The following is a 12,906-nucleotide window of genomic DNA, read 5'->3' as shown; positions in this document are numbered from 1 at the left end:
TCATCCAACCACATCCATCATACAACCATCCATCCATCATCCATCCATCCATCCATCCATCCATCCATCCATCCATCCATCCATCCATCCATCCATCCATCCATCCATCCATCCATCCATCCATCATCCAACCACAACCATCATACAACCATCCATCCATCCATGTCTACATGTCCTCTGTTTATGAACAGAAGTAGAATTCCCTGCAGACTGGGGGGGAGTTCAGAGTCGGGGAAGAACTCCTTGTATAAAATGAGGCACAGTGTGTCCACACAGCAGCTAAAGGAAGTGTTCACGCATGTTCATATAACACACGCCGCTGTTTTCTGTGTGTGTGTGTGTGTGTGTGTGTGTGTGTGTGTGTGTGTGTGTGTGTGTGTGTGTGTGTGTGTGTGTGTGTGTGTGTGTGTGTGTAGTCCAGCTGCAGAGTGTGTGCTGGTCCCCGTCGACCCTGCTGGCCTCAGGATGGGACCAGTGAGGACGGGTATATCGGTGACTCCAGTGGCTCCAGCAGAGGATCCCCAGTCAGGGATGAAGGACTGGAGTCATCGTCACACACCAGCTGTCAGGTACACAACTCCAAACGCACAACAGGGAACGGTTATGAATGAAGAAGCTGTAAAAGTACTTTTTTTTTCAGTATTGTTTTGGTGCACCATTTCTTTAAAACCTATTTAACACTTAGCTGCTATCTTCCAGATGTTGTACTTGTGTTCCAGATGTTGTCCTTGTGTTCCAGATGTTGTTCTTGTGTTCCAGATGTTGTTCTTGTGTTCCAGATGTTGTACTTGTGTTCCAGTTCCAAATGTTGTTCTTGTGTTCCAGATGTTGTACTTGTGTTCCAGATGTTGTTCCAGATGTTGTACTTGTGTTCCAGATGTTGTACTTGTGTTCCAGATGTTGTACTTGTGTTCCAGATGTTGTTCTTGTGTTCCAGATGTTGTACTTGTGTTCCAGATGTTGTTCTTGTGTTCCAGATGTTGTACTTGTGTACTACCTCTCTCTACTCTGAGTCCATCAGTGTGTTCAGTCTGTCAGTACAGAAACATCATCATCCAGGATGAATCACTCAGAACGCTCCAAAACAAGAAGTGTGAAACTCTGGACACTTTCCACCCTAAACAGTCGCCATCTTGGCTCCGTAGAGGAAGGGGCGGGGCCACCGACGTAAAGGATTTTCAAATTAAAAGCGTGTGAGGAAGCTGCAGCTGTTCCTGAACACAAAGTGTTTCTTCTCCACTGCTGCTGGACAGAAGAATCAGTGTGTTTATTGAGTGTTAAACAGAGGACACAAAAACACGTTGATTTCTGGGTAAAATAATTAAAGCTGCAGATATTTTGGAGGCTCATGTGGTCAAATGATGAGGTCATTTCCTGTCAGTGCAGAACGGCAGTGTGAGATTTGAAACAACACGACTCTATAAATTCCTGCGCCACAAGTCAGAGTCCTGACATGGAAGAGCTCTATTTGTTAGTACTGGAGGAAGTACGTCATCTGGAACACAACACTGGTGTTTTTTCTGCAACCTGTTGATCACAAAAATATGTTTCACATGACTCACGTGTTCATATATGGAGGAGTATGTGTATGCCCATATAAGGAAGTTGAAAGTATGTGTGAGAGCGAACACGCTCCATCTGCATCTTTTTTACTTTCACTCTGACTTCCTTCTCTCAGCGTGCCAACGCTGCTTCTTCTAATCATGTTTCCTTCTCTGCACCAATCACGCCTCCTCTGAACGGACTAACACGCCTCCTCCTCTCACCGCCGGCAGCTCTTCAGCAGCATATACAAGGCCTTGCAAAAGATCCTGAGGTTACTGTTCAGAAACGTATGTGAGGAGACTTTCTCCGTTTGACCGCATGCTGTGTGCTTTGTTTATTTTATCATTTAAGAAAAGATAAATCTGTCGGCTCAGTCGGGTGGTACAGAGAACGGTGGGATCCTTTTTATTTACATCATTTGACCGTGTTTGATTGCATTAAGTTTCTATATATATTTTTGGCACTACTTCGTGATAAAGCAAATCCCTTTATTGTGTTTATAAGTTGTAGTTTATTGTGTTCATGCTTCATAAATCCGTTATAATCCATTCAGACCGCCTGTGAACATTTACAACTGCAGACATAATGGATCCATGCTCAGAGAAGCAGTTTTTAGGAAAGCAACCGAGAAGTTGTTCTCATTCATAACCAATGAATAAATTAACAATAACGTTATTTAATAACATTAATAAAGTCATTTTTTGCAGCCTTAAAACCTTTTGTAAAGGAATGCCTTCAGGTTCGAAGAAAATATACATTAAAAATAGATTTCCTTTTGCCTTTTTTGACTCAATGGCCAAATAAATGTGGACACCACCGTCCATACGCGGGTAATGTTGCTATTATAGCAACAGATCAATATCTATAGTTTTGGAAATAAACAGTTACACTCGGATGTTTTTTAATGTTAATTCTTTCAACAATCTGTGCATGACAACTGCTGTAGTTGAGGTTACAGCTGCAGGACAACCTCCTAACTCACCACCTCACGACATAACAGGCACGCGACTTCCTCTTTTTGGCCTTGGACATATATTTTGTGCTGTGCTGGTTTATTGGAGGTTCCCAGAAACAGTCGAAAGGAAACCTGCGGTTCAGCTTCTGTCAGTTGCTTCTGCTCCAAAGCTGTGGAACAAACTACCTGCAGATGTTAGGGAACTACCGCGCCTTTAAAATGCGTATTGCTTTATTTCATATTTTAACTCTATTTGTGTTTAATTATTTCTTTTCTATATTTTCAAATGTTCCTTTATGTGAAACACTGCATGTCATTGTAAAGCACTTTGAGCTGCATTTCTTGTATGAAAGTTGCTTTACAAATAAAGTTTATTACTATTAATATTATTATTCCTGCAGACTCATCCAAGATGAAAGTGATTCAGATCATCCTGAGGTGGAGCATAATGTCCAGACATACTTAGTCTGCATGCATGTGATGATATGCGTCCTGCTTCTTGCTGGTTCTGATACGTTTCTGACTGAAGCAGCAGTGATGTGGACGAGTGTCTGAGCGGAAGCAGGCGACAACACTGCACTTCACTGTGGTTGCTGCTAGAGAAGTTGTCGTGATACAATACTTCCTGTTTGTGTAGCAGGAAGCAGAGCGACGAAGAGAGCAGTCAGAGGGGAGCAGCGAAGATTTCACTGCAGTGTGCACCGACGGCCGGCTACATCCAGGTAGGACACCAGTGATTTTACCTCCCGTTTACCTGAATGCAGCGTCACTGCTGGAACATCTTCATGATCAACATGTGTGACAGCAAACTCAACCTGCTGCTGTGATTTTCAGTATTTCAGTGGAAAGTCACATTTCCTGTTTGAGGCAGAGTTTTTCTGTGTCAGTAGATTTAATCCAGTCAGGATGTGATGATAGAGCTCAACTGGGGCTGCAGCAGCCAATCGAGCTGTCAGGGGTCAATATTTAGGACGAGTTTTACTTCACTTGAAATTAGCTGACGCGCCACATGTTTGAAGGTAGTATTTCCACTGAACCTGACACCATACACAGTGTGTAATGCATATGGGAGTGAATCATATGATATTAATGTACATTATTAAGGCCATACTTAGGGGGAAAAGCTATAGAAAAATACATGATGCAAGTCCCAGTAACTGAGGCCAAGATGGAGGTTAAATATAAATCAGCATGCTGTGTATCGAGTCTGTTTCTGTATCAAACTAAACCACAATCTGTCTATAACGTCTGTGTCTAAGAGTGCTATTTATTTTGTGCATGACGGGAAGCACTATTATACAACCAGTAGCTCCACCCCCAGAGATCTGATTGGTCAACTGAACATCTGAAACAAATCATCATGACATCACATCCTGCTCATCGTTAGAAATATCACTCCACCTCCTCAATGGGGAAATAGAATTAGAATAGAGTTTCATATAATATGTAATATAATGTAGTTTCTACTTGTTATAGGTCTATTAAATGACCCATTTGGACCCATAAGAGTCTACTGATTGATTTCCAGTTGTTAGTGTTGCCATGGAAACGGAGATCACACTAACACCGTGTTTTATATTTTGAGAGCGAATCACTCCACAATATGAAAACATTTAGATTTCATGTTACGCCGTGTGACTTCAGTGATGCTTTCGGTTACTGTCGTGCCAATAATGACATTAAAGCATCACCCTCTCGTGTAATGTTGCTTAAATATGATCTGTATGAACATATTTGCAGTTCGTCAAAAGACGATAAATATAATGTCCTGGAGACATGACGTCGGCCGGCATGCAAAACTGAAATGATGAAAAATATAATCCTAAATAAAAGACTTCCATGTTTTGGTCGACTGTTCATCTTCAGTGTCTCCAATCACAAGCTTCATGTTTTAGTATTTTTGTGAAATATTGCAGCTTTTAAAACGAGTTGCATGATATTAATGACATCAGCGATTCCTATAAAATACATCCTGATCTTTAACGACACCATGAGGTTCAGTTTAAGTCTCCGGTGGATGAACTTTCATCGAAACAAAGTCTGACAAATAGAATTTAAAATGACTTTTGATTGTGTTTGAAAGAATTGTCCTCGACGTGCCTCCGTACTTCTTCTTTCCACCGGAGGAGACCTGGATGAGTAGCAGCAGGAACATCTGTGTGTTTGTGACGTGAACATGTCTGAAACGCACTCAGCTCTTCTGTCCTCCGTGTTTGTGCGTTCAGGTGATTCGTCAGCCGTTCTCTGCTCGCAGCCGAAGAGAGGAGCTCTGAGGAGGCAGGCTCGTATCGAACACCACACCCAGGAGCAGCTTCAGGATCCCTGGGTTCGGCTTTCCAACGGCTCCCCCGAAGAGCTGCCCGAGATCCAACACGTTGCCGACAGCTCGCAGCCGGTCGGCGTCCACAGCATCCTCGGCGCCATGAGCGACGAAGAAAACACCTCCGAGCTCAATGGCACCGCCGCCGACGTGACTTCGGACCCGCTGTCCGACATGACTTCTGAAAACACATCTGAAGCTCCTCCGGCAGCGAAGGCGGGGCCCCCGGTGGCCCCCAAGCCGGCCTGGTTTCGCCAGAGTCTGAGGAAGATCCGTGACGAGCAGGGCCCGAAGAAGCAGCCCAAACCCTCCGAGCAGAGGTCGACGTCGGGCTTCGGCAGAAATTTCGGAGTCAGATCTGCCTCATCTGCTGCCAACCTGTCAATCAAACAAAAGATTCACTCCTTTGAGACCTTTTCCAGTCCAGAGGGTCCGGAGACGGGGGCCAACCAGAGGGCCGTGGCCCCTTCCTCCTCCCTTCCTCTGGTGGAGGAGTCCAGGAGTCCCTGCCGTCCCTCACAGGGAGATCCTGAGAAGAGCAAACCCGGATCCCAGCGAGAGGTCCAGTCCGACCCGCCTGCATCCGGTCGGGACGTCGACCTCTCCGCCGCCTCTGACGAAGCTCAAACTACATCCAAGTCCTCCGAAGCCGAACCGTCCTCCCTCCAGACCCCCCCCGACCCCCCTCCCTCTGATGATTCGCATTCAGTCCGACCGGCCAACCAGGAGTCTGAGCTGGAACATGTGGATCCCAACGGGTCCACAGAGTCCAGAGTCCGACCGCCCGCAGCGTCGCTGAGAGCCAATCAGAACGCAGGGGACAATAACTCTGATGGGACGGAGGGGGACGGAGGACACGGCAGGCTGAGGACCACTCAGACTGTGGCTCCGCCCACAGAGAGTCTCACTCCGAGAGGCCTGGAGGGAGAAAGTTTAGGGAAAATCATCGCCTTCAGTAACCAGGTAATCTGAGAAACTATTTTATTTAATAAAGCAAACATAGCTGTTATATCATATTACTGTTGAAATATTTTGGTTTTTCTTAGTAATTTATTGCCTGGTATATTTTAATACTGTACTTTTGTCTTCCCCTCAGTATTTTTTGCTGTTATTTTATCATTGTATTTTCTCAATTTTGACTTAATTTTCCCTTAAAACAAGGAAATATTTTGGTTCTTTAGTAATTTATTGCCTGTGTATGTTCTATATTTTTTATTTTACTGTATTTTTTCCTTTCCCTCAGTATGTTTTGCTGTACAAATGTACATCCATGTTATTATTTTATCAGTTTATTCTCCATTTTACCCTTAAAACATTGAAATTATAAATATTACCGTGTTTAACATTCAAATATGCATTTTTATTTCCAATCTAATTGTCTCAAATGCTTTTGGCTCAAAAATAATATGATTTGTGTTTAATTCTATTCGTTGCAGGTTTCACAAGCGTTGATGCGCTCTCTACCCCTCTGCTGCCATGGTAACCCTCGCTCCCCCGACCCGCAGGACCCCCCCACATCGGACGGTACCGACCGTCCGAGGTCAGACCTGGGCGTGGACAGCAGCGACAGAAGTTTCTCTCTCAGGTAAGACTTCCACAGAGAGGTCCGATGTTCTGTTTTAATATTTAAATCCAGCCAGTTTTATATTCAACAGGAAGTGGTTTCAGATTAAAAAGAGTCACTTCCTGTTTCCTTAGAGAAGAAGCTTTCCGTTTTTATTGTCAGAGCAAAATGTCGGATTCACCACAGTCGCACGCAGTTAATAACCTGGTGCGTAAAGTGTTTGTGTGTCTGTGAACGCAGCTTGGCCTCCCTGACGGAGTGTACCATTGAGCGAGGCGGGGGGGCGCCTCACGACGAGGCGGCCTTCACTTCTGCTCACTCCGTCCTGTCAGCCATCCCCTCGCAGGAAGTACAGAGGATGATCCAGGAAGTCAAAGCTTTCGACCAAGAAACACTGAAGGTAGAATTAAAAAAAAAAAAAAATCATGTCAACCACTTTCAATAATTCAAGTTCTGAAACTTGTGGATTTTAGTTTAAAGTAAAAAGGCTGCAGATACTTTCATCATTATAAAGAAACATAATTTACTCATTAAGAAGAATAGAAAAACAACAGGAAATACATCATCAGGTTATACTGTCCAAAATAAAGTACATAACTATGTAATATTAATGGTGTCGTCACCAAATTGATAAAGTCTGTCTCCCTCCAAAACTAAAATAAAAAAGCATTTCTTGATTATCATTATACTTAAACCACAGACATAAGATTAATATTCATCTTAATATCGCCTTCTGGGGAAAAAAAAGTTTTCAAAATAAAAAGAAAGATGTTTCATGGTGTTTCTTAGACTTTGAGGAACAAAACCAGTGCACCAATCATAAACAGGTGATTTATGGATTAAAGTCAACACATTCATTTTGTTGCTGCACATTGTGTTTTAATCCTTAACAGTAACCTTTGACCTTTTATATTTACATTTTGTGATATACTCAAACTCACGCTGGTCTCTTTTCATGATGCACTCGCTTGACAATAATCACCAAAAAACGTATTTCAGCCCTGAAATCCTGAAGCGTTTAAACCCAGAACTGCATTTTAATATTTGCTTTTTCATCAAACGAAAGAATGATGAAAGTCTACGGTAGAAACTCTGATGACTTCTCCTCTAGCGCCACCATCAGGGCAAAGTTGTCATTTCCTCTGGGAAATATCTCAACATTGACTTCATCGACTCCACAGATCTGAAACGAGGAATCCTTGTGATTCCCTGGATTTCCCTTCAGAGGAACAGAGAGTTTACATTTGTGTTTCTGTGGTTGGATTGTTTCTAAAACGAATTCATTTTGTTCAGTTTCTGAAGAAGGTTGGACTCAAACGCAGAGGCTCGAAATAAAAGATTATTAAATGAGTGCATGAGTCCTGATGATTAGGGAACAGAGAGCAGGTGAGGTGGGCGTGGCAGGCAGGAAACCGCGGGGAGCTGACGCAAACAGACAGAGACTTTCAAAATAAAACAGGAAACGTCACCATCAGAAAAGCTTTTGAAAATATGAAATGTTCCAGTTGGAAACATGAGCCGGAAATGAAAATCACAATCTGTGAGTGTGAACAATGCTTAAAGTCCTTCATAGTTATAAACAGGTTAAAAATGTGATGTGACTAATAATGTAAAATTAAAATAAATTGCTGACTTATTTCTCCACAGCAACTGGTGGACATCCACGTGGTCATTCTGCACAAAGAGGAGGGAGCCGGACTCGGGTTCAGCATCGCTGGAGGCAGCGACCTGGAGAGCAAAGCTCCCACAGTAAGCTGAACTATTCATTCAAATTTAAATCCTACAACAATGTGTGGATCCTGCAGCGTTAAAAATGACATTCAAAATATTTCTAAGCAACATTTCTTCCCAGAAACAATTGTTAATAAAGTCCTGGAGGACTTTTTGATTGGATGCTCCTGTTATTGTGAAAATCCACCGAACACAGCTAATCTGGATCGGCTGTTTCTAACTGATGGAGCATCATGGTTTTATTACGGCGTCACTGGATTTAAATCACAGTTCATCAAATACTGTCATCAAAAGAGGTTATGGTGGTCAGTGACACAGAAACTTCCATAAAAAAATGGGATTTTAAAAGCTGTAGAATAAGAATGGTGTGATTTATGTTGAATAAGATGGTGTTGTGGATGACCATAGTTGTAATGCAAATGATTCCCCCCAAAAATACATTCAATTGATTAAGAACAACAACACACAAAAAAAAAAATCATGAGAGGATGCACTCCTCCACTTTCACACAGAAACAAACAAACAAACAAACAAACACCTCAACACCCAACACCTTTTATACCCTGTCTCTTCCTGTCTGCAGCCAATCAGGAAGGGTCTCTGGAATCAGATCCACCTGGGTTTAACCCGACCATCAGACCCAGGTGGGATCAACCAGAGCTGCTCGGTACTCAGCTCCACTTTTTATATCAGTTCAATTTACCTTCTAAAGAGACAAACATACATACTGAAAAGTAAAAATGTCACTCAAGTCAACATTCTCATCTGGAAATGACCAACAACAATATCAGCAAACAATAACTCAAAAATAAAGCTTAAATGGGAAAATACACTCCTTAATGGGTCAGTTATGATGTTTGGAAATTTGGTACGGAAAGACAAGAAGCTGCAATTTGTTTTTTCCCTTGAAACTTAATTTAACTGAAAAAAGTGCAAATAAAAGGTTTCTCATGTTTTCATTTGAATCTTTCAAACATAATAGTTCAATTTAATTCCTGCAACACAAAAAAGTTGGACCAGAAGTACGTTTACCACTTCATTCCAACAACTTTCTTTTTAATGATAGTTTAATTCTGCTTCTGCTGCTGTCACCTGAGGGGTCGAAGTTCACACACGTCCAGCAGAACTTTCTGGCTTCGCTTCGAATCGGTCAAAAGTTACTTTAGTTTTTTAAATGTTGTGTTTTTAAAGATCGCCTGCATGTTCACAAAAATACTTTACTGGCTTTGTGTAACAATTAGATTTCAGCATTAGAGAATCTTTACAAAAACATTTAATTCATCACATAGAAGTGTTTCCACACTGTGTTGCTGGCCCTTCGCTGGGGAACAGATCTGTTAATTAAAGTTGTTTGGAACAGGAAACATCAACTCCTGTAATATTGATCTGACTGGTTGTATTGATCCAGTCTCGTACTTCCCACCAACACATGAACCAAACGCCAGCTTCTCTCCTGCTCAGGTCCACAAAGTGTTTCCCAGCGGCCTGGCGGCTCAGGAGGGAACCGTCCAGAAAGGAGACGAGGTTTTGTCCATTAACGGACAAACGCTGCGCGGCCTGACGCACACCGACGCCACCGCCGCGGTGCGTCAGGCCCGCAATCCGACGCTGGCCGTGGTGGTCGTCTGCAAGCGAGCCGGGGAGGAGGGGAGGGAGGCCGGAGGCTGCCGGAGCGAGGAGCCCGACGCCGGCGGTGAGTCGGAGGGCGGAGCCTCTCCACAGCAACAGTTTTTTTTAATCACCAGCACTGTCAAATAGATCTTTCACTACAATAAAAGCTGTTTTTGATGCGGTGCAGCGGAGGAGCACGAGCCGCCGGTGACCGTGGAGCTGCAGAAAGGTGCCGGGGGGGTCGGCTTCACTCTGGAGGGAGGAAGAGGCTCCATTCATGGAGACAAACCTTTAGTCATCAACAGGATCTTTCAAGGTACAGCTGGCATCACACCGTCCATTAGGACTTACAAGAAAACAACTGGGATTCAGAAGTGATGCGTTCTTACTAATCAACTCAAATCAAATACACTTGAAGAAAAATGAAAATCCAGAGTTGTAATGGAGTTCCTGTGTTTCAGGCGGAGCAGCGGAGCAGAGCGGCCTGCAGAGTGGTGGCGAGCTGCTGCAGGTTCAGGGCGTCAGTCTGCAGGACATGACTCGGTTTGAGGCGTGGAGCATGATCAAGGCTTTACCTGAAGGACCCGTTGCCATGGTTATCAGGAGGCGGCGGGGGGAGGACGAGTAACGAACAAACGATGACAGAAAACAGCAACGTGAAGTCCGTGGAAGAGAAATCAGGTATCAGTCATCTACATTTAACACGGACGACTTCTGAATACATTTCTTTTATTTGTATATCTCATTTCTGACCTCATGCTGTATGAATGTTTATTAAAGGGTCAGTTAACTAAAATTCATAAGAACTGCAGAAATTACTAAATTTGTACTTCAACCCCGGTTCCAAAAAAAGACAAAGTCCTATATCAGGCAAGAATGGGACAAAATTTCACTTTCAAAACTCCAGCAACTGGTCTTCTCAGTCCCCAAACGTTTACAGTGTTGTTAAAACAAGAGGTGATGCCACACAGTGGTAAACATGATCCTGTCCCAACTTTTGAAATTCAAAATGAGCAAATTTTTTATAAAACATTAAAATTTCTCAGTTTCAACATTTAACATGTTGTCTTTGGTCTATTTTCAATTAAATATGAGTCTACATGATTTGTAAATCATCACAATCCTTTTTTATTTACATTTTACGCAGCATCCCAACTATTTTGGAAACTGGGTTGTACATTTAACACGGTGCCTCAGAGGACAGCTTCTGAATACATTTCTTTTATTTTTATGTCCAATTTCTGACCACAAAATGAACGTTTATTAAAAGGTCAGTTCATAAAATCTGAGCACAAATAACTGTTACTGAAATCACTAAATCTGTGCCTTCATTCTGAAGCTCAACAAGCCAACAGGCTAAAATCATACACACCCGTTTCCAAAAAAGATGAAGTCCTTTATCAGGCCAGAATGGGACCACATTTGACTTTCAAAACTCCAGCAACTGGTCTCCTGAGTTCTCAAATATATACAGTGTTGTTAAAACAAGAGGTGATGCAGCACAGTGGTAAACATGACCCTGTCACAACTTTTGAAATTCAAAATGAACATAATATATTTTTCATAAAACAATATCATTTCTCAGTTTCAATATTTTATATGTTGTCTTCGGTCTATTTTCAATTAAATATGAGTCTACATGATTTGTAAATCATCATAATCCTTTTTTATTTACATTTTACGCAGTGTCCCAACTATTTTGGAAACAGGGTTGTAAGTACATCCACGTATTCTCAGAATTTGGATCATATCATTGATGGTTTGACACCTGCCTCGCTAATGTTGGCTGGATTACCGATAACTCACAACTGCAAATAAAACATTTTTATTGGGGGGACTGATGTCACATATCGGACGCCCTTGATGTTAATATAAAGGAATGAATTTGGAGGTCGTTGAATATAGAAACAGCTGTTAGCTTCCTGTTAGCACTCCCTATTAACTGAATGGGTTCAAACAGCTGACTGGAGCCTCGGTTCCTTCTGCTGCAGATGGAGATATATAGAAATACATCTTCCCATTAATGGTTGAATTATATCTGACATATCTTCCATATAATGTTAAATTGATAACATTGTTTAATTATATGCTCTTTTAATTGATGCATGCAAATTAAATCATTTCAGAGCAAAAACAATTTGTATGCATCAATTAACAACTCAGCAGCAGATTGTTTTTGTTCCTGACAGAACAGCTTTTATATTTCTTTGGCTTCATTGAACACATGGTGGTATAGCAGAAGTATTAATTCATTCAAGTAGTTTTATCCAGAAGTGAACATCCAGCCACCAGCTGAGTCACATGGGCTGATGTCACATGGGCTGACCTCCTCGGTACAACAGCTGATTCAATCAGATGAGTCCATTCAGAGATTTGTACTGGTCTGAGGGAGAAGTGAAGAACTAGAAAAGAAACACGTCGACACAACAGCAGCAGCTCTGCTCAACTGGACTCATTAGTTTAAAGTGCAGGTGGTCATAAAGTGTTATCTTAATGTTCCTGTATGTCTCGTTTACAATAAAACAAAAAACAAATATGTAAAAGAAGAAAATTATAAATATATATATATATATATATATTAGAATAAATTTCTATTTTTCTCAGCAGAGGAACTGTATGTATGTGGAAGCAGAGATCCAACACTGTTTAGGCACTTTTTGCTGACTCAGCAGCTCCTCCTGTTTTACTGCAGCTGGTTGTGTCTCCGTCCTGAACATGCAGAGGGACGTTTTAGTGCCGAGCAAGTTTCCTTTTAATGCACATGAATTATGAGTCTGTCTCCCGATGTATTTACATGTTTATTATCCACAAGAGGAAGAAGAGTCTCAGAGTGAAATTCGTACTTTCTAAACGTTTAAATTCAATTAAAAACACATTTATTTGCTCCAATTATTCTTAACAGGCTGATTGTTTTCCTACAAAATGTAACTTTTCACGTTGGTTTCAGTCTATTTTTGGGCTCATAATGTCTCATAAGAACTCAGGATTGTGACACAAACATAATGCAGAAGAATTTCCTCCTATTCAACCCACAAAACAAATGTTTTCTATCAACTTATCGAACATGTTTCTGGAGTCGGCTCCACCTGTTGTAAGAGTTCAAAGTAACTTAATAAAAAATTTCCAAACGGAGTGAACGTGTGTGTGTGTGTGTGTCCTGCTGAAGAAGAAGACCAGTGA

At 41.9% G+C, this 12,906-nt stretch overlaps 1 protein-coding gene across 3 annotated transcripts in view; it reads left to right on the top strand.

Annotated features, from left to right (window-relative positions):
- The window catches only part of il16 (interleukin 16), a 43,556-nt gene extending 30,698 nt beyond the window's left edge, over window positions 1-12,858 (top strand). Inside the window, exons 18-27 of one of the 3 annotated variants that reach the window (XM_069172913.1) lie at window positions 417-569; window positions 1,776-1,832; window positions 3,138-3,222; window positions 4,726-5,783; window positions 6,257-6,405; window positions 6,625-6,784; window positions 8,032-8,133; window positions 9,577-9,808; window positions 9,914-10,042; window positions 10,188-12,858. In XM_069172913.1, the coding sequence (XP_069029014.1) occupies window positions 417-569; window positions 1,776-1,832; window positions 3,138-3,222; window positions 4,726-5,783; window positions 6,257-6,405; window positions 6,625-6,784; window positions 8,032-8,133; window positions 9,577-9,808; window positions 9,914-10,042; window positions 10,188-10,354 (2,292 nt within the window). In that variant the 3' untranslated portion in view covers window positions 10,355-12,858. The remainder of the gene's footprint in view (window positions 1-416; window positions 570-1,775; window positions 1,833-3,137; window positions 3,223-4,725; window positions 5,784-6,256; window positions 6,406-6,624; window positions 6,785-8,031; window positions 8,134-9,576; window positions 9,809-9,913; window positions 10,043-10,187) is intronic. The other 2 variants (XM_069172915.1, XM_069172914.1) reach the window with 2 other exon arrangements.
- Window positions 12,859-12,906: the final 48 nt, after the last annotated feature.

This window comes from Embiotoca jacksoni, unplaced genomic scaffold (genome assembly GCF_022577435.1).
Source record: "Embiotoca jacksoni isolate LCO1_2020_lvr unplaced genomic scaffold, fEmbJac1.0.p SCAF_56, whole genome shotgun sequence".
NCBI lineage: Eukaryota > Metazoa > Chordata > Actinopteri > Embiotocidae > Embiotoca > Embiotoca jacksoni.
Note: the sequence above shows the minus strand (reverse complement) of the source record. Positions and strands in the feature narration are given on the sequence as shown.